Here is a 21,726-nt window from a genome sequence, read left to right as displayed (position 1 = left end):
CTCTCTCGGCCCTATTCCCCAAATACCTACAACCAAGAAAAAAATTATACCTATACATACCATCCCAGGTGTAAATTTTCTTTTAGCAACATCTTTTCTCTGGAGTTTTACCTTTGATTTTGTTTTAACTTCATAGAATTTTGAAAATGTTTCTGGACTCCAATCCTAAGGTGGAGTCTAGTCACATTCCAGTCACTATAGCAAGGGACTCAAGAGATCACTGGATCTCTCAAGGTTTACACTTCCTTAACAGTTAAAGAGGGTATTGAGTTAATAGAGTCTAAAGTCCATTTTACTTGAAAGTTCATTATTCAACCACTTTGGCAAATAAAGCTAATCCATAGAGATTGTTTAACAGAACACTTTAAAAACTCAGTGGAACTCATGTACCAGAGCATTCTAAGGAAATGCCTGCCTTTGCCTTGTTCTGTCATTCAGAGGAAGAAATAGGATGCTGACTATACAATCTCTTCTCCTGAACACTGAAGATTATGATTCTATTCTCAACCAGGAATACCAGCCCATCAAAGCACCTTCCATCATTAAAACTTCAAAGTGTCAGCCTGGCTGAAAAAATTGATCATTACAAAAGATCATTTAAAGGAAAAGTGGTCCGTCCATTCTTCCAGATCCTAAAATGGTATCTGTGGATCAGGTCAGACCTCTGGAAGGCCACATTACAAGGTCATATTATCCTAGACACTCATGGAATGTCTTTGCAAATCACTATATTTTATGCCTCAGCTTTTATCCAAACTTCATTGCGAACATAGTTTTAAAAACCATCTGAATTTTAGGAGGACGTTTGTAGCAATATTGTCATTTGCATCCATCAAGCTCTTTATAAAGACTTCATTCATTTCATCAATGTTTATCAAATATCTTCTTTATGCCAGACATTGTAAGTACAGGGATAACGACATCAACCACAACAAAAAGTTTATTCTCTCATGGATGGAATCTAAAATTCAAACAAGAAGACACAGAGGACTCCCCATCCCCCATTCTTAACATGGTTGCCTCCTTCCTGTCAGTTAGGCTCATATCAAGTCTCCCCTCAGAGAAATCTTCCCTCCTTTTTCTAAGTATGCCTCCCCCAATGCCAGAACTACCCATTCCCTATCATTTTCAATATGAAGAAAAACAAAACAAAACGTCTTCTAACTCCTAATAGTTTTTTCAATATCTTTATGCATTCATAATACACCAAATCCTACAAAGAAATGGAGGCCATTCACTGAGCATTACGAAGTGTCCTCAAAGTATTGCCTCTAAATCTCTAGTGCAAACATTTTTTAGAGCTGTTGCCAGGACTGTTCATCATCCTCAAAGATACCTCTGCTTTTTGTGTAGCTTGTAACCACATAGGGAGAGAGTTCCTGGCCTCCTTGGTTTCTGGGTTTTGTTGTTGTTGTTGTTGTTTTGTTTTGTTTTGTTTTTTGTTTTTATTTCTTTTTGCTTTTTATCAATCTTTTATTTCTAAGACATGTGGTTCATTAAAACAGTGAGAGAAGATAAGTATTTCGGAAGATACAACTTGGGATTTAAGAAATTTTTTGAATAGAAGTTTGTTTACAATAGTGATGGGAGGACTCATAAAACTTATAAATTTAAATTACTTCAACCAAACTATGTTATCATCTTGACTCTTTCTTTTACCTTGTTTTCACAGCCATGAGACCAAAACTGCACAATCCTCCCAAAAGAAGACTTGAAGAAAATTAATAAATCAAGCCATGAAGAGAAAAAAGGGGGAAAAAATGTTAAGAGGCAGCTTTAACACAGAAAAGAAATATTTATTCTACCAAACCCTCATGAGAATTCTAAATTATTAAATCTCTGAGTTCACCTGATTTATGAACAGGATAACACAGCCCCTAGCCAAAATCATTTTTAATAAAAAGCAGGAAACCTCCTGAAGTTCATCTCAGATTTAATATCAAACACGGCAGCCACACATGAACATTTCCCCATAAAACACAAACACAGCACAGCACAATCTTCTGGCAGCCATCAGTGGGGCGTCAGCCATGCAAACAAACAGGGTGTTTGAACCATGGGAGGGATCAGGCCTCACAATCTAGACAAAGCAGCCAATAGAAATGAAACACAGGCTGAAATGATGTCAACGAGGAAGGGAGAGGAGTTCAAGGAAGACTCATTTCTCAATATATTAGAGCAGTCAGCTCACACTTCTGGTCAGAACACTGAGCTTCCTGGTTGACTGTTACATTTGAGAGAGCAACACAAGTGTATTTGTGTGTTGAATTTTATGCATAAATTTAGAATATACCAAAGGAATGGAAACCAGCACGAGAAAACAAAGGCTAGTAATTAAATAATCCAACTTTGCCATTCTCATCCTGCAAAAAAAGTAGTAAACATCTAAAAGATGCATAAAAATATGATCCAAATATTTTCCAACAGGTATTTGGTCCAAAGGTAAGAAAGATGTCAAGGGAAAACAAAAAGTATCTTATTCTTTTTCATGTATGTTTGCTTAGGAACTGTGTTTATTACCATGTTCATAACCTATGTGGTAAGGGATTTCTTCTCAGGAATATAAATTCAACTAGTTGGAGATATATAAAATAATTAACTTCATCCATATTTAATCCCATATAGGGAAGTTTCAGCAATTATAAGGATCACAAGGAAATGGTTTTTTTTTTTTTTTCATGTTTCCACTGATATTTCCATTAATAGTTTGGTATTTGGTATTCAGTTAAAAATATTCTGGAAAACAGAAAATCATTATAAAAAGTACTCTGTTAGTAGAGTACAGGGATTAAAAAATAAAGGCCAAAAGGGGAAAAGTAAGACTCATATCACTGGCAGATGCCTTGTAGGTTACTTTAATTAGTTAGTATTTTCAAAATCTGAAAGAAGAAAACAAATTAATAATTAACTATAGGATACAGGGAAGGAAATTTTGGGACTATAAAGGATTTAACCATACATGTAGAATAATTTTATTTAGGGCAAATTATATTGTAAAATAATGCTACCAAGATAGTTTGAAAATTATGAACTTTAAATTTCTAAGAATGATACAGTTTTTCCTCATATTCATGAAAAGCCACCTCCGTATAAATATGTTATACTAATTTATTCAGGGAATTTATTATTTATATTCATTTGTTCCGAGGAAAAAAAGTAATAATTAAGGCCATCTTTCTGTCCAGATAACAATATTAAAACTTTCAGTAAAAATTGTATAGTAATTGGCTGATGTATCAATAGAAAGACAAGTAGAACAGAATAGATCACTTTGAAATACAACAGTATATAATGTAAAAACAATATATAACAATTGTCATACTTTATGAGTATTATAAACTAAGTAAGTAAATATCATAAACTAAGGGGTGATAGGACTATATTCAGTAAATGCTAGGATATTGGAAAACTGGCTGGTGGGGGGGGGGGTGATTAAAAGCCTACATTCATTATGTCATGCTAAAGAAATCCATTCCAGATAAGTTAAAAGGCTTAATGTCAAAAAGAAGAAACAAACAGAAAATATGAGTGATATTTAAATGATCCAGGGATGAATAAAGATTTATGATATCAAACCAATATACAGAAATATTAAAAAACTCATATTTAAATGTAATCAATATAAATACTAACTTATTAAATTACCACATACAAATTCAAAGTTCTATAAGCTAAATCATAAAGAAAATTTAGTTACATGAAAAACTGAGGCCAAATTTTGCAATCAATATAATAAGCAATTAGTACCCATAGTATATAAAGAATTCTGTTGGGGCTCCTGAGTGGCTTAGTCAGTTAAGCATCCGACTTTGTCTCAGGTCATGATCTCACAGTTTGGGGGTTCAAGCGCCGCATTGGGCTCTGTGCTGACAGCTCAGAGCCTGGAGTCTGTTTCAGATTCTGTGTCCCACTCTCTGTGCCTCCCCTGCTCACACTCTGTCTCTCACTCTCTCTCTCTCAAAAATAAAATAAACATTAAAAAATTTAAAAAAAAAGAATTCTGTTGAATCACAAATATTCATGCCTCAAAATGGCAATCACATACAGCTACTAAACTTGGGACAAGTATTAAGCCTTATATGTGATTTAAAAAATGTAATTTAAAACAATGAGCTATCACTTTTGCTTTTCAATTAACAAAGATTTTTGTAAATTATAGTCAGTGCTGATTAAGTGTTCTTAACTATTGCTGTTGAGTGAGGAAACAGATGTACCCAATTTGGAAAGCAACTTGGCAACACAAAAAGAGACTTTTTTGAGAGTCCATCACCTTTGACATAGTACTTCCCTTTCAGCAATCTTCTTAAAAAAATAATTGAATATACAAAAAGATTTCTGTATTAAATGCATAAGACATCACTTTCACCCTAAAAGAAATTGGAAACATTTTAATGCTCCCAGAAACATGAGTAATTGTTGGTATACCTACTCAATGAGATATTATACCACCATTAAAAATGGCGTTTGCAAGGATGTTAGAGATCTAGGAAAATCCAATGAAATGACATTAAATGAAAAAAAGCAGTATAGATCTAGATGAATAATAAGTGCAAAAAACTTGGGGTGCCTGGGTGCTTCCGTCAGTTAAGCATCATGGTTCGTGACATCGAGCCCTTTGATGGGCTCTAAGCTGACCAGCGTGGAGCCTGTTTGGGATTCTTTCTCCCTCTCTCTCTGCCCCTCCCCAACTCACTCTCTCTCTCTCTCTCTCTCTCTCTCTGTCTCAAAAATAAATAATAAACCTAAAAAAACAAAGAGCTAAAGCTGAGCAAATCTAGAGGCAGACAGACTTCATGGTGCCATCGAGCTACAGGGGATACAACAGTGAATGACACAGATGGAGTTCTGTGTCAGTAAACCCCCTGACCCCCACAGGGGAAACAGACAGCAAATAAACACATAAATCTATAATGTAATGCCAAAGTTACAAAGAAAAATGCATATGTGCATTTATCCCAAGTAATATAATGCAATACAGACGTGCATGGAACAAACACACGCACATACACGCACGGGGGGAGGGGAAGCAAAACATCAGAGTAGCAAGTGTTTTTATTTTATGTAATCATGACATAATAGGTGATTTTACTTTTCTTCCACATAATTTTTGGTATTTTAAAATTTAACTATTATTTATTATTAAAATGAAGAAAGACCACACACCATTATGAAAAAATACTATGAAAATCATAAAGTTTTAATTTTTCGAATAGGGTACAGGATACATAGAAAGAAGCTTCCGTTTCAATTACTTGATTAAATGGATCACCTGACCGTAACTGCTAGGTGGAAATTTGTATCCTAGACACTTAAAAATGGGACAAGATGTGTCTGTTAGGAGAAATATGAGAACAAGATAGTCAGGATGTCCCGTGCTCTGGGCTGCCTCTTGGATGGGAGATGTGGAGCTGGGAAGGCCGGGCCAAGAGGTGAGGGAAGTGTGCAGGGAGATGCCTTAGAAACAGCAACACCGGGAGCAGAAGTAGCCTGTCTTTTGGATAACAGGAAACTCTGGCCCTGCCTGGTCAGACTTGCATCATAAACTTGATGGTTTGAAAGCACCTACATATCGAGGCTGAAGCTGTCTCTCTCACTGCAGTTCAGAGTTCAGGTTGTGGCCCAAAAAGACAAAGGGCTCCGTGTACCAGGGAGGGACGTTGCTGAGTTCAATCTGCAGCTGTCTTCTCTCAGCATTTGCCACTGATCACCTCTCCTTGGCCAGAGGCCGTGGCATTACGAGGATCGAATAGCTAAACACTTACATACATTTAAAATACGTTTAACCTTTCTTCCACCAGACCCTGAGCAGCTACAAAACAGCTTTTTCAAATCATGATCTCCTCTTGCTATCTATCTCACTCATTTCTTTTGTCATTTTCTGGCTCAAAATGAAGTTAATCGTGTCTTCTATATCAATTTCTCTTTTGCTTGCCTCAGGCCAGAATATGGGAAGTGAGATTTTGATTGTTTGACAATATCAATACAGAAAAATTAAATATTGTTCCCCCCAAAGAGATATCAGAACTATTTTAAGAATCAGTTTTATCTGTAAAAATGTTAGAGAAAATAAAAAGTAGCTATTTCCCTACAGGATCCTAACATTTCAGCATTTCCTAGTCATAAAGTTTCTGTTTTAATCTTGTAACCAAATGACCTTCAATAAACGACCTGGAATAGATTATTTAATTCAGCTAGCCTAGGACCCCTTTCATTACGTGTTTCAAAAACAGCTTTAGAAAGTCGAATGCAGGCAAATGTTAATGCTTTCATACATTTTAAAAGGCAGTTTTGTTCCATTCTCAAATAACATACAGGTCACTCCTAATGATTACATTCTTCCCCCAGCTAATTTCGAGGCTACAATCTTGCCATATCCATCACTCTTAGATCTGTAGTCAACAAGGCTAAATGTTTGAAAAGAGGACTAGAAAGGGATCAGTATTTTAAATATAAACAAATGTAAACACAGACAAATTAATCCATCTCTCTGGCTTCAACTCTTTTTCTTTACAATGAAAGGGATAGGAAATTTGATGGCTACTTTCCTCCCGATTCAAAAATCCCAGGCCTTTGTGATATATTTTCTCAAGGTCAAGTTCACTGTGTTTTTAATTGTAACAGTGAGTTAGTCTAATAAACTAGGCCAGCCATGCCAGCATGTGAATGGAAGAAGGTAAACGAGTGGAGAACTAGTTATTATGTGCACACAGGTATCGTGAAAACTGAAACAACTTGGAAATTTTGAGACATCTTCGCATCCCTTGCTATCTGTCCCTAAAAGAATGACCATGACAGTAGAATGTCAGGGAAAAATAAAAAGGTGACATCATGAAAGGCCAACAGGAGAGATACTTTGGAGGAAGTGAGACATGAGGGGTCTATATAAAGCTGTGTGATGAGGCAACCAACGAGGCTCTAGAAATGACTCTGCTCACAAAGTCATGCTTTATAATCTTTAGTCTCTCTTATTTTGTGATAAATGAATATATGTCAAAAGCTTTAGTTTTACATATTATGAAATATCTGAGTGCTATGCCACAGACTTAATTTCATAAATTATCTTCCCTGTAATATTGTATATCTCACTATATGAAACAGTGGCCATGGTATTTAATCACTGCATTCTCAACTATTATGCTTTAGTATTGATTATTATCAAGCTTTTGCCACAGATAGCTCTCCCTATCTGTTCCACACATCTAACTTTAATTTTTTTTTTTTTTTAACGTTTTATTTTTATTTTTGAGACAGAGAGAGACAGAGCAGGAACAGGGGAGGGTCACAGAGAGAGGGAGACACAGAATCTGAAACAGGCTCCAGGCTCTGAGCTGTCAGCACAGAGCCCGACGCGGGGCTCGAACCCACGGACTGTGAGATCATGACCTGAGCCGAAGTCGGACGCTTAACCGACCGAGCCACCCAGGCGCCCCCACACATCTAACTTTAAAAGAGAGAGAGAGAAAATGAGAAAAGGGACAAATGAGAAAATGACACAGTAGTAAACAGTTATCCGGGTAAACCATCTGACCATTAAAAGCTATGAGCATGTCTCCTTAGAAAACCAACAAAGCACTATATGTTTTTGAAAAACAACCTCCAGTATGAGAGATTAGAAATGCCTAACTCTGAGACTGAGAGAATTTGTGATTCCCGTGGCAAAGTATTTCAAACAAGGGTGTCTTTTACCTTATAATGATGGATTTCAAACCCAACATTTAAGTAGTGCAAAAGAAAGAAAGAAAGAAAGAAAAAGAAAGAAAGAAAGAAACAAACAAACAAACAAACAAACAGTTTGGCCAAATTCACAAATCCTGATCTGATAATCCCTCTTTGATTACAAATGAGCCAATGACATGTTTCATAACAAAAATAAGAAGTAAATGGTTTATCATTAAATAAGTGTCCTCACTGAGCAAAGTATTGTCAGAAGCATCGGTATATTATTTCCAATTCTCATAAAAACTCTGCAAGGTAAGCATTAGAATATCCATTTAACAGATGGCTAAAGCAATGAATATATATATTTTAAAGTTATCACAAATCTCTCTCTCCCCCTTTCTCTTTCTCTCTCTCTTTCTCTTTCCTCCTTTCCTCTCCCTCTCCCTCTTTTTTCTCCTTAGGTAGGCAACATAAATTATTTATTATTATGAATAAATAAATCCATCTGGACTGTTGGAAATGTCTAATGCTTAAAGTAATAGACCTATCAGAGAAGATACCTCTTTACATAGGCAATTCCCTCATAATATATATCTAGACTCTTGAGACAAATAAGAAACACATAGAAAAAGACTAGTACTAACAACAACCTGCAGCACACAAGTTTATAGACCATTCTATACCTTCTAGGCACATATTATAAAGAACAATAAACAAAAGTCAGGATTCATCATCACACACATTTGATAATTTGATCCTCTACCATTCTTTTTCCATAGCTGAGAAGTCAGAGGCTCCGAGAGGATAAATAATATAGCTATGATCACAAAATTACATAACTCTAGAACCAGAACTAGAACTTTAGTCACTAGACTCCAAGTACAGAGCTTTTTCCACAACACCAACGTGAATCTCACTGTGCTTGTTGGTTCCCAGCCCAAATCTTCTCCTGTAATGGCATTGCTATTTCCCTCTCCTCCTTAACCCACCCTTCCCTCGAATACCTAATATGTGAAAGTCAGGTCTTTGACACATCTTGTTTGAAATATTTCCAAATTTGACTTAGGATTCTATCTGACCTTAAAATTTAAGAAAGGGTTTCCTTTATCTCCCTAGCATGTGACATCCCTCCCCAATAACACAGACCATAACACAGTACATGATGCCCCACATTGGTTCGTATATATTCACTGATTTAAATGTAGAACCAAAATATAGAATTAGAAGCAAACTTAGGCAAACTTGGTCTGCCTCATTTTTCCACCTCAGTATCTATAGAATCACGGCTAAATGGTAAGTTCTTTTTTTCTCTATTTTGGGATTTCCAATGCCTAATGCAATTCTCTTGTTTCCATACTTTTGAATATAATTTTATCTGAAAATAAACTTTCTTCTCATTTAACTTGATTTCAATTGTTCTTCCTCTGGCATAGAGAATAAATGATCCGATCTTTTTCATTAAAAGAAAAAAAAAGAAGACAACTCTATTTTTTCAAGAGTATATGAACACCACGTTGACTCATCCATGTTCTCTAAGCAGTTTAGTTCATATCTTTGAGCTGGGACAATGTGGCCATTATGATGCTATTTGCCAGAAAATTCTATCACATGATTTGCCACCATGTCTGACTGTAATAATGGGTTATGTCCAGGAGGCAATTAACTTTTCACAGACATTTGCTTTTATTGAAAATAAACATAAAACAAGACTTAAATGTGACCTTTTGGATTATAACTCTCCTTAAACTGTACATATGTCAAAAAAAGGAAAATCCACTGAATCTGCCATCAGGTTCATCTTCCCTAAACACAACTTCATAGACCAAAAACTTGTACCATACCACCACTCACCACATCCCATTGGCTACTGGATCAGGTCCAAAATTCTTCTAATGGAGGCTCATCCCATACCAGCATCCACATCGTACCGCCATTTTGCCTTCTTCTCTTCTTTACAATCTTTTCTTTAGCTAGAGCAGTCTACACATTATTCCTTGAAACCATGGCTTTGTGTATGCCCATCCCCTGTTGAAATAGTTTTATTTCTCTATTCTACCTTTGTAAATCTTACTCTTCTCCCAACTTCCTCTTCCACAGCAAAGTTACTTTCTTAGTCATTACAACACTTTGTACACCCATGGGTCACTTCTGCTTTGCCTCTCAAAGAGACTAGTTGACATGCTGGAAAGAGTATGAGCTCGGAAGCCAAACAATCCATGCATTATATCACATTATATCAAACATGGAGTATAATCCTAATCTTCTCATGTACTAATTACAGGGCCATGAAAAGTTACTTCACTTCTCAAAGCTTTAAGTTTCTCAACTGAGGAATGGAAATAAAATACATCATCTTATTAAAAATAATCTGAAGTGCTACCTTGTAATCCATCTATCACTCAGACAACAAACACTGTTTATATTTTTAATGAAGGCTGTGCATTTTTAAGTTAGGCATAAATCTTAAAAAAAAACGTTTTGGGGGGGGGCACAAACTAACACCTGTGTTCTCCTGTTTTAGAATAATCCCATAGCTTCTTTTCCGGAAATAAAAATAAAAATTTAAATACATGACACCAGCCACTCAGGTCAAAACCTTCTTTGGCAGATTTCATAAAGGAGTTTCTTGGTAAGATCGTGAACCTAAAAATAAGTCGCTGCAGTGGAAGTACAAATAGTCCATCCATTATATCCGCACCATCAGCCAGCAGTGTGACGGTGACAGTGTGGGTGTGGGCATACAAATATTTGGTTTCGAAGGAAAAAAAATTCTGCCAAGAAATATATTCTGATTATGATGAGTGAGCATATTGCCACCTAAGGGAGATCAGAGACTACTAAATAAAAAGCAGTTCTCATCATCTTTTGAACCTTTTAACTACTAATGATTGGGTTCTTTGCTGATGATGCAGAACAACTTTTCAAGCTGATTAATAGGTCATGTGTGTAGAAGAGGCACCCCTGTTCATAAAACAATTATGCTAATCCTCTCATTTTTTTTCCAAAAATTATGAATATTGTAATCTTTCAAGAATATGGGTGTTGGTTGCAGATGGCATTTGTGTATTACTTGCCGAACTCATTAACATTTTTGAATTTCACATATTTTATCCTCACAACCCCATGAGAACTTTAATATGGGGATTATCACCCTCTATTTAAAACTGGTAAACAAAGATTCAGAAGCAACGTGGAGGCCTGCCCAAGGTCAAACAGCTAGTTAAGAGGAGACAGTATTAGAATTTTGATTTTCTAAATGAGTACTCTTTTCAAAGACTCAGTAAGTAAATATTTCCACAGTTCATAAAAGTGAAGGAAATCTTTCTTTACGGGAAAGTCTCGACTTCATTTGACTCATTTTAGATGTTTACATTGGCAATACTGTTTTAGCTTGTGCCTATACAAATTCAAAAGTTGCTCATTTTCCTGAGTAGATCGATAAACTGAGTCAATGTTTGATAATGACTAGAACAAAATTAACAAAACCATTCTTGTGTTTGGCCAGTGCAGATATAATGGCCTGGATGCATACTGTCTCTGTGCCTAAGGAACAACACAGGGTATTCTATTTTTGTGAGGATCTTAAACAACGTTGTATCTGAATGAATGCCAAGCAGCAGGCCACAGACTAGATATTAGTGGTCTAAGAAGTTTTTCACCAAGTATAACCCAGAATGTAAAAGGTATTTATGAGCCACTTTATGGGTACAAACATTAATATTCAAATCCAGGCACAGAGAAAAGTAGCTGATTTCCATAAATGAGAATATGGATGAGGGGAGTCGCTAAAGTGTGAACTCAAAAACAGGAGACAATGTAATGACTGACGTTTACTTCTGATTGCAAAAGTAGTTCCTTTCAGATAAAAGGATTCTAACTCTGTAACCTCTGACTTAATGTCATTCAATTTCTCATCTGGGTTGTACCTATTACAGTCAAAACATTTGCCCTACTCTATTTATGCCACCCAACCAACATTCATCAAACCTTAAAATGGTCATAGAAATTAGCAGGTTCCTAATCAACATGTGAAAGTTAAAAATAATTGTAGCCCAGCTCAGGGAAGTTATAGTCAGTTTCTCATTTTATGTTATATGAATTACATCTGTTTAAAGATATTATAGAAGACATTCATGCATCTGGTAGAAAGCTAGATTACATAGTATTCAAGGTCCCCTCTAATTCTCAAATTCTTTGATTCTACTCATTATACCATTTGTGGTCTCTTATTTTGTAAATAATGAAAGGAAACAGAAACATAAAGTAAAATTAAGACAGCCGCTGTTATTGTACCTAAAATATGAGTTCATGATTCTAAACTCAAAATATAAGCTCCAATAAAATTCAAATTCAAATTTAGATACAAGTACTATGAAAGGATGTAAAACAATCAAAAGCATTGACCTTCAAATTTTTTGGCCACACAATGGGGTTAGCATCCTTAATAAAGACATATGTAAAACTGAGAAATGCAAGAATTTCGATCCTAGGGAATATCAACTACATGTCCCATCAGTGAGAAATTTTTAGACTGAGCAAAGGCAAGGAAGAGTAACTTGGTAAACTTGTTCTCTGAACATAGAACCATCTCTTCTCTGTGACGTCTGGCCAGATACCGACCAACTGCCTCAGTTGCTCAACCAGTATAATTGTACACATATTTTGAAATATATTGAAAAACGGATTCACAAAACTTTTTACATGTATTTCCAGAAGAAATGCACAAAACTGAATGAGCTTAACTTAGGTATCAATTATCAATGATTAAAGAGAAGCACTGTCACATATTAAGATAATTCTAACAATTCCTTATTGTTATTAATAAAGTGCTGCCTCATTTTGCCAAAGAAATCTTTGTTAAGTTGGGTATAAATTCAATTTATGTATTAACTCAATTAGCATAAAATGAATGAATCATTTTTGAGAGATTCCTCCAGCAAATACTTTTACAAATTAATTCTGCTTACTAGTCCAGATTTTTCTAAATGCCTTTATTTACAGTGAGGTAATTTTCTGGGAAATTAGTTTATATACCTTAAGAACATATATCACTTGAGTATTTGTAAAATAAACTCTAGAAATGGTCTAAGAATGCAGAGAACCTTGCTTTGTAATAAAAAATCATAACATTACTATAATCTACACATACGTAGTCAAGACATTATATGCTATTTTCTAGCAACTGTTAGAAAGCTATAAAGCATATAAAGATGAAATTTGCCTCTAACAGAAAACTGCATCCTTAAAATGCCAAAAATGCAAAATAAAAGACCTCAAATCAACCTTTAATGTTTTGTCATGCAATTAGCTATAGCACATTGGGACAAGATTTTTAGATTGTTTTGCTTTGCCGTGTTTTTTTAATCAGGTTACCAGTTTTACATGTCCTATAAGCAATGGGCCTGATAAAACAGTATGATATTATTAATAAGTGCCTTTACACTGGCTTAATACAAGTCAATAGGAATAAAAACATATATACTAAGAATTTAGAATGGCAACATTTGAACTGAATATAAATTACATGATTATCGACCATTTATGAATCAGTCTGATCAATTACACTGCCTTAAAGGTCTTTGGGCATTTTTCCCAAGCCAAGTTTCTCTTCCAAGTTATCGTTGGTACAAGGTGCAATGACTTTCAGGCATCAATTAATATAAATTGAAAGCAGGCAAAGTATTAATTAAACATGACACTCTGATTATTTAAACCTTCTATTAAAGTTGATTATTCAGACCATGCTGATAGCCTGTTCTTCAAAAATGACTGATGATATCAAGCTTTACTGACTTTCACCAAGTCTACTATTTCCAACTCTTCAAGACAGAAGGAATAAATGAAGTGAGAAGAACACTGGAACAAGTCTAATAGACAAACTGACTAATCTCAGACCCCCAAGGTCAAAGAAAAGCAATTCATTTCTTGGCTTTCATCAACACAAGACATGATTTATCAATTGAAGGGCAGGATTACAAACATTATACATCTCAATGATATGTTCTTTGCACTGTGTAACTTTGTGAACAATGATAGATTGCACTGTCGCCACACAAATAATGTCATAAGGCAAAACTCATTATATTTGCAAATAAAAACACTGGTTTTTAAAAACAAATGTACACATTACCAATCATTACTACTACCCATTTCATTTCTTGGGGGGGGGGCATTTTAAATTTCAGAGATTCTTTGGGATTCTATCACCTTCATGATCCAAACTTTGGACATTCCAACTCCGCAAAATACTGTTTTTACTCTTAGAGAGTCAGCCACCATGCTATAGATAATTTTTAAATGTAATATTTTTATATTATTACAAAAGTTTCAGTGATAATTACTGTCATTTTACATAAATATGTTAAATGCCTCTTAAAAGATTGCTACTCCCATATATCTAAAGCCACTCTTAGAGAAGAAAACATTATAAAAGGACACCGGCAACATTTTTAACTTTATAAATGTAATCATATAGCAGGGATTTTGTCCCAATTTTTAGGATTAGTGCTTTAAAAGCTTTAAAGAGGAACTGAGACCTAACAGAAGAAAGAAGTCATGAGCTAGTTATTTTGATTCCATGAATCTCTCAGTTTACCTCTCACTTGTGATAACACTTAGGGAGCTGTTCTATAAGTCATTCTCATAATAGCAGTTCAGAAATGACTCCATAGAGTGATGTTAGGTAATCTGAAAAAATCGCCACTGAAATTAAAGTATATGTAAAGGGCAGTCAATTGTGATCATGAAACCTCATTCTACATTCTATATATTTTAAACCACATTGTTATTTTCAGTGATCTAAATTAATGATCACTTTTTCTATTAGGGCACAATTGTAGCAAAATTTTATTGCCTAGGTGGAGAAGGATAGTAAAAGGTGTTGTAGGTTCAGCTGATGATTCATTTCACCAGCTGCCAGAAAGTTACACGTTGCAGCACACCTGGACACATGCACCCGTGACTGATTGGGAAACACATTTATCTTGGCATGTCACAAAGGAGATGGAATTCTAATTACTCTCCCTTGTAACTAAATACATTTTGGAGCTGTATCTACCTACAAAATAATACAAATTACACATCTGGATGAGGTTCACATAATTTTACCATCTGTTCTCTATGTTCAACCATAAATACTTCCCAAATCATTCCTTGTGTTTAAAAAATAAGATTTAGTTTTAAAAGACCTGGACTGATTGCCAACATTATAGAGAAATGTTATTTTTTAAAATTAAGACACTGAATACGTTGCTTAAAAGCTTGAACTTCTTTGGTTTGATAAATACACAGTACAAATTTAATCTTTACTTTTCATTAAGGGGATTTTGTGGATTTCTCATATTCTGACTTTGAGAAAATAAATTTGTTAGCTAAATTTTACACAGAATCATTCAGACAAAAACTGAATATTTGAGTACCTTGTAAAACAGAACAAAAAGGTACCAGAGGTTTCCTTCTTCACCTTAAGTATTAGCAATTATTAATTATCTCGATCCCAAATTCCACAGATTCTTACTTAATTTCTCCGGAGAAGTTCCTTAGTTTGAGACCTTAAAATATCAAATTAAAAGTATTCTAGGAATATTTAATGAAGTTGGCAAAATCATAATTTCCAGAAAATGAAAACATTTCATCTGGTATAACCAGTGATAATAATCAGTCTAAATCAGTTTTGATAGCTACTTTTAAATTATTATAAACCTCTTATTTTCTCTAAATATAAAATGTTAGATGAAATCTGTACATAAGAATAGGAGAGATCATAAAATACATATTCAATTTCAGTGCTGAAAGTTTATAGAACAGGCTTCAACAGGTGTGAAATACTTTTCATTTTTCTTTCAAAAACACTGAAGAGAATTGGCTAGGATATTGTCGCTTAGGAAATACTCTTATGTGAGTAACATTTTATGTTGTTCTTACAATCAGGAAATATAATTATAGTAACAACAACCAATTACGTAGTGATTAAAAAGTACAGTCCCTAAACTAAGTATTTTATACGTATTAACTCATCGCCACAATCCAATGAGGTAAGCGCTACAATTATTCTCACTTTTCGAGATGAGGAAACTTCTTTGCAACAACAAAAAACCACTGAATGCATACATCACTGTTCTTTAGTAGTTGTACATAATCACAGACATTATCAATGTGTGAAAATAAGACCCTTAAGAAAGAAAGAGAGAATCTTGAAAAGCATACTATTCTTGTAGAATACATCAGAAGTTCAGATCAGGGTAATTATGGCATAAATAGGTTTAAAATATATTCAATATACACAAGAGTAGTGTATACACAGCAAATAGACCTATATTTAAACCGTTAAATACCATTACAGGAGAACATGAGCTATCTCTATGCCATCGATGTACCACACAATAAATGTTACATTATAGGTCACATCCACAAACCTACAGTTTGCCTTTTTTTTTACATAAGAAATATTCTCTAATACTAGTTTTTAGTAACTAGACTTTTTAAAATGCCTTTAAACTTAAAAGACATAAACCATAGTAATCTCTTTTTTGCAATGGAACTCCAATAAATATTTTACGTATATAAAATCTAGTAAGAACAGCCTTTTCTCTGTGTTGCCATTTACACACTTCTCAAAAATAGTAAAAACAGGGCAACCTATTTATCTGTGTCATCAATAGATTTAGAGCCAGAAAGTGGCTTACCATTTCAAAGGAATGCTAGAAGATACTAGTTCCCGGTAAATGCGTGTACTGTACCACAATTCCAGTTCTAAATATGAAAGTACTATCATAAATTTCTCATATTTCTCAATAAAATAAACTTTTCACATGTTTAAATTACATATTGACTTGTGTAACGGTTGAATCAGATGGTATAAGACGTCATTTCAACCTTAGTTGCTGGTGTGCGTGTTCAAAATTCTGACGTGGTACTTCGCCAGATCTAACTGGCTTACCATCTCCTGACAGACAGACATAGTCCCAGGATTTCTCAGTCTACCTTAAAGTGAATGGTGAACACTTGAGCCTCGTCTCTGATGTCTAGGCAATTTTATACTGACTCATCTTTGTACATGTTTTGTTTCTCAGAAGTCTTTCTCCCTTTCCCCTTTCTCTCTCTCTCTCTCTCTCTCTCTCTCTCTCTCTCTCTCTCTCTCTCTTTCTCTCTCTCATTCTTTCCTGTTTTTTTTTTCTCCCCTGAAAAATACTTGTTTATCATTTGAGACTCGGTATAGGTATATCCCCCTAGACAGAGTTAAGTGTTTCCTCCTTTACTCTCTGTCAGATGAGTAAATAATCTATGATGGCATCATACTATGTTACTTTCATTTGTTTACACATTTGACTAAGTGACTAGACCATAAAATCTTAAATATAAGTTTTATCGTCATGTAAGAAATTTCTACCACAATGGTTGAAATAGGGTAGGTGTAAAATCAATGTCAGATGAATTAAATTACTCTATAATTCTGTCCATATCTTACATTGTACTTCTTAAAATTTCCCTCTTCTGCCCATAGATTATGCTGTTTTGCTGTATAAAGTCAAGCGTTTGTATGCAAATCACAAAATTCATTTGTCTAAGTCCTGAATTAAAAATAATTCATCTTAGGAATATTATATAGATCATCATCAAATTACCTAATCACCAAAAGTATTACCTAGGAACAAAAAGTAAAAGCAATCATATTCTACAGTCACTTCTAGGCTTTCATAACTAATGGTTCATTAACTGCATTATTCTCTTTAATAGAATAGTTATGAAAAAACTCACATGAATTATTAGAAATAATCCATTTTTGGAGCTCATGTCTTACAGAATATTTGTGGGCAGCTGACTTATCATACGTTAACATACGTAACATATGTAGACTTTTATGAAATTGGTTATCTAAAACATAACTATATGATAACTTTATATCTTCAGGTTATCAGATAATTTAGTGTTGAATGTGGAATATACAATAAAGTTGTTTACATATAATCTGTAACAAAGTCAAATAAAATTTTATCTCCCTGAGAAAATGATCATGATGATGATACAGTTAATTAGCCCACACTAAGGATCTTCTTTAGGTCTACTTTTTCAACTCTATAATCTTACATTTTATTCCTCATAAATATTTCAGAATAAATATGGCCACTTACTTCTCAGGATTTTCTACTTCTTCCGTAACAAAGTTGAGATAAAACCTAAAAAGATATAAATGAATTATAAATTATCAATATATTTTATGACTATAAACCAAAGTTTCAAGTTTTAAATATCTACAATCAAACTCAGAATTATAAAAAATTATAAACAAATAATTATTGTGAGATGAAAATCTCCAATACTCAAAAGCCCCAACAAATCATTTTTCTATTAAGCCATATTTCTTATTTTTCTTATTTTTTTTATTTTTTGTTTTTTAAATGTTTATTTATTTTGAGAGAGAGAGAGCACGCGGGGGAGGGACAGAGGGAGAAAGGGAAAGAGAATCCCAAACAGGCTCCACACTAAGCATGGAGTCTGACATAGGACTCAATCTCACTATCGTGAGATCATGACCTGAGTCAAAATCAAGAAGAATCAGGTGCTTAACCAACTGGGCCACCCAGGCTTCCCCAGTTATTTTTTATTTTTTAATATTTTTACAGAGGTATAACATGAATATTTAAGTGCATAAATCTTAATCTATAATTTGGTGAATTTTTACATATTTATATACCCATGGAACCAACAAAAAGATCAAGAGATAAAACGGGGTTCCTAGAACCCTAGAAGGTTTCCTTATCACCTTTTCTAGTCAATATCATCTCTTTCATTCTCTTGTAAAGGCAACCATTATTCTGACTTTTATCACCATTGCTAAGTTTTGTTTGTTTCATCACACTAGACTAATATCTGCCTGTATAACTATTATACAATATTTATTATTTTGTGTCTGGATTTTTTTTCTGAGCTTTATTTTCATGAGCCTCACCCATGCTGTTGTATGTAACAATAATTCATTATTTTTATTGATGTTTTCTATTGTACTGTTACACTATACATTCTACTGTTGATGGTTTTGGATTACTTCCAATATATAGCTATTATGAATAGATACCAAAAATATGCCTATGCATGTTCTTTTGGGGACCAGGCAATCATTTCTGTTCGGCAAATACTCAGAATATAATCACTGAGTCAACAAGTGGATGTATGTTTACAGTCAAACTATTTTTTCCCATTTTTGCATTCCCAGCAATATAGGAGATTATCACGTGTCAGCCACTAGGGAAAACAAAGTGGAAAATCCACACTAATTCTCCTCAAGGAGCTCATAGTATATACAGTGGAGCATAGACTTGTGCAATGTAGCATAGGAGCCAGTGCTGGAGTGTGCACAGGGTACCATGGGAGCCAGAGGCAAAGGCTAACCCAGACTGGCAAGTCAGGGAAGATTTTCTAGAGAAGCCATCACCCAAGGTGAGTCCTCAAAAATGCTTAACGTCTAGCCCTAGTGAAGTGGTGTAAGAACATTCCAGACTGAGTATAGCACACAAGCACAGCGGTGGAAGCCACAGTTTAGTATTTTGCAGCTCTAAAGTGTGTCAGGGGTAGTGAGAACAGACTTTAAGTACCAGATGGCCTTAGGCTTCAGGAATCCAGATTTTAAATTTTTTTTTTTTCAACGTTTTTTATTTATTTTTGGGACAGAGAGAGACAGAGCATGAACGGGGGAGGGGCAGAGAGAGAGGGAGACACAGAATCGGAAACAGGCTCCAGGCTCCGAGCCATCAGCCCAGAGCCTGACGCGGGGCTCGAACTCACGGACCGCGAGATCGTGACCTGGCTGAAGTCGGACGCTTAACCGACTGCGCCACCCAGGCGCCCCAGGAATCCAGATTTTAGTAGTGGTGGCAGGTCAATCAAAGCTTATAGGACAATAGAAGTGTGACAATAGCATTTCTCAGTTTTAGAGTTCGTGCCTTCATACTTGCACACAAGGGCAAGTAGGAACTGACAACGGGATCAAAGATAATAGATTCTTAATCTTCACTTCTTCCTTTCAATTCACTGTTTTCTGGTATGTGCCTATCCAGATACCTCAAGTCACAAGACTATGAAGTTGCATTTTTAGACATACAGTCATTACACTATAAGTGGATAACTAAACAGCAGAACATTTTGGACACTTTTCCCAAGTCCTGAACGCTTTTCTGGGTCCCTTACATGACAAAAAGTATTCTAGGCACAAAATAGTTCACTTTCAAGTTTGATAGGATTACAAATATCCCCCTAAAGTTATGGCCCTAGAGAAAGAAATTCAGATTCCTTTCCTTGACTTTGTGACTCTACTCACCCCACCCAGAAATGTCTACCACCTTGCAACCTTGACTTCTTTTTCCAATCTAAAGGGATTGCTGGATACTCTTTTAAGCCCTTATAGTTCTTTTTCAAGGTTCTAAGATGTATGACCAAGGCAGACTCCATCCTCAAACAAGCATATGTAAATAATTTGATTGCGAAGATGGGAAAGCTAAGAGATCATAACAGGAGAGCTAAACATATGAAGACAAAGACATTTCTCTTCTTCATTTCATACATTTAGGGCATTTCCACAAAATAAAAAAAGTCATATTTTCAAAACACTTTTCTATTCTCTTATTCCATGGAAGATAAAATAGCTATTAATATAGGTACACAGAAGCTGGGGTCTATAAGTGTGAATTTTCTATAACCTAAAACCAAATGGCTAGAATATTAGCCCAACAGACTTTAATATCAAGTATGTCATAGCTTAAAACAAGAATGAGAAAACCTGTCTTATCCCATCTTTATAAAAACCCATCTAAATTCACAAGTAGAAAGTTGATGTTCATGGTTGTTAAACACTAGACAATAAGCTCCAAATGGAGTCACTTATGCTAAGCTCCACAACACCAAGCCAAGGCAATTATAGTTTCAACTCTCCCAGTAACGGAATTTTAAACCAGCCTCTCAGGAATCACTTGATTAGTACTAGTTAGGTAATCTGCCTGATAGATCTCTGTCATCGTTTAAATGAAAGTAACCTTGCAAAAACCAACTGCTTTTTTGCCTACACTAACTTCTTTGTTCCTGCTCCCTTCTGCCTATAAAAGTCTTTCATTTTGTACAGTTCCTCTGAGCTCCATTCTATCTGCTAGATTAAATGCTGTCTGATTCAAATTGATTTTTGCTCAAATAAAGTCTTAAAATTTTTAATACGCTTCAGTTTATCTTTTAACAAGGTGAAGACATCTAATATTTTAAGGACTGTGTCTTAAGTAGAAACATTTGAATAGCTGACAGAATAGTAGCAATAAAGTTGATCTAAAAAGTTAGCAGCCAAGGATATTTTTAAATGACTAGAGAGTAAGTTTCTAAAAATAGAGGCTGTCGTTATACCAGGAAGGCAAGTAACAATCAATACTTATATCTGGAATATGCACTCTGAGGGATTTCATGTGTTTGTTATAAGGCCAAAGCAATGGGAAATACAGGAAGAACATGCAGGGGAAAAAAAGAAAAAAAAATCCCCCCAAAATGAAACAAAACACACACACACACACACACACACACACACACACACACACACACACACACAGAGAGAGAGAGAGAGAGAGAGAGAGAGAGAGAGAGAGAGAGAGGTTTCCAGGCTTCTCACGTCAAAAATATCCAGTTCCTTCTTAATAGTTGTTTTAGAAACTGGTGTTTTCCAACAATGTTTACAGCAAGAAAGGAAACATTTGTTGGGCGGGGGCGGGGGGGGGGGGAAGGCCACAATTTCAAATATTTGCCATAGCTCCAGAGAATAGAGAAAAGGAAAAGGCTGGGTGGGGGTGCAAAGGAGAAAGCTTCCTATTTTGGTCCAAACATTCACATCCTATGGGAAATACACCTTTATGCTCTCCTAGTTTCCAGCAATGAGTCCATAGCATTCTCCTTGCTGTACATCTCCTCAAGGCCTCTAGAGAATGTTCACAAGATCTATTGTTTCAGCTCTTCCATAATTGTGTATAAAAAGCACCACAAAGCTGTGAATGCATCCCAGTACCCAACTATGTGAATTATTTTTTAAAAAAAGCTTATTCT

The 21,726-nt window shown here is 35.0% G+C and overlaps 1 protein-coding gene across 3 annotated transcripts in view; it reads right to left on the bottom strand.

Moving 5' to 3' along the window:
- The window catches only part of SLC7A11 (solute carrier family 7 member 11), a 167,722-nt gene that overhangs the window by 120,865 nt on the left and 25,131 nt on the right, over positions 1-21,726 (bottom strand). For all 3 annotated transcript variants that reach the window (XR_009259303.1, XM_058721369.1, XM_058721367.1), the window contains exon 6: positions 17,790-17,834. Coding sequence is in view for 2 of the 3 variants with exons in the window: in XM_058721369.1 (XP_058577352.1) it covers positions 17,790-17,834 (45 nt within the window). In the remaining variant the exon portion in view is untranslated. The remainder of the gene's footprint in view (positions 1-17,789; positions 17,835-21,726) is intronic.

This window comes from Neofelis nebulosa, chromosome 3, assembly GCF_028018385.1.
Source record: "Neofelis nebulosa isolate mNeoNeb1 chromosome 3, mNeoNeb1.pri, whole genome shotgun sequence".
NCBI classification, from domain to species: Eukaryota; Metazoa; Chordata; class Mammalia; order Carnivora; family Felidae; genus Neofelis; species Neofelis nebulosa.
This window is presented reverse-complemented; position numbering and strand designations above follow the sequence as displayed.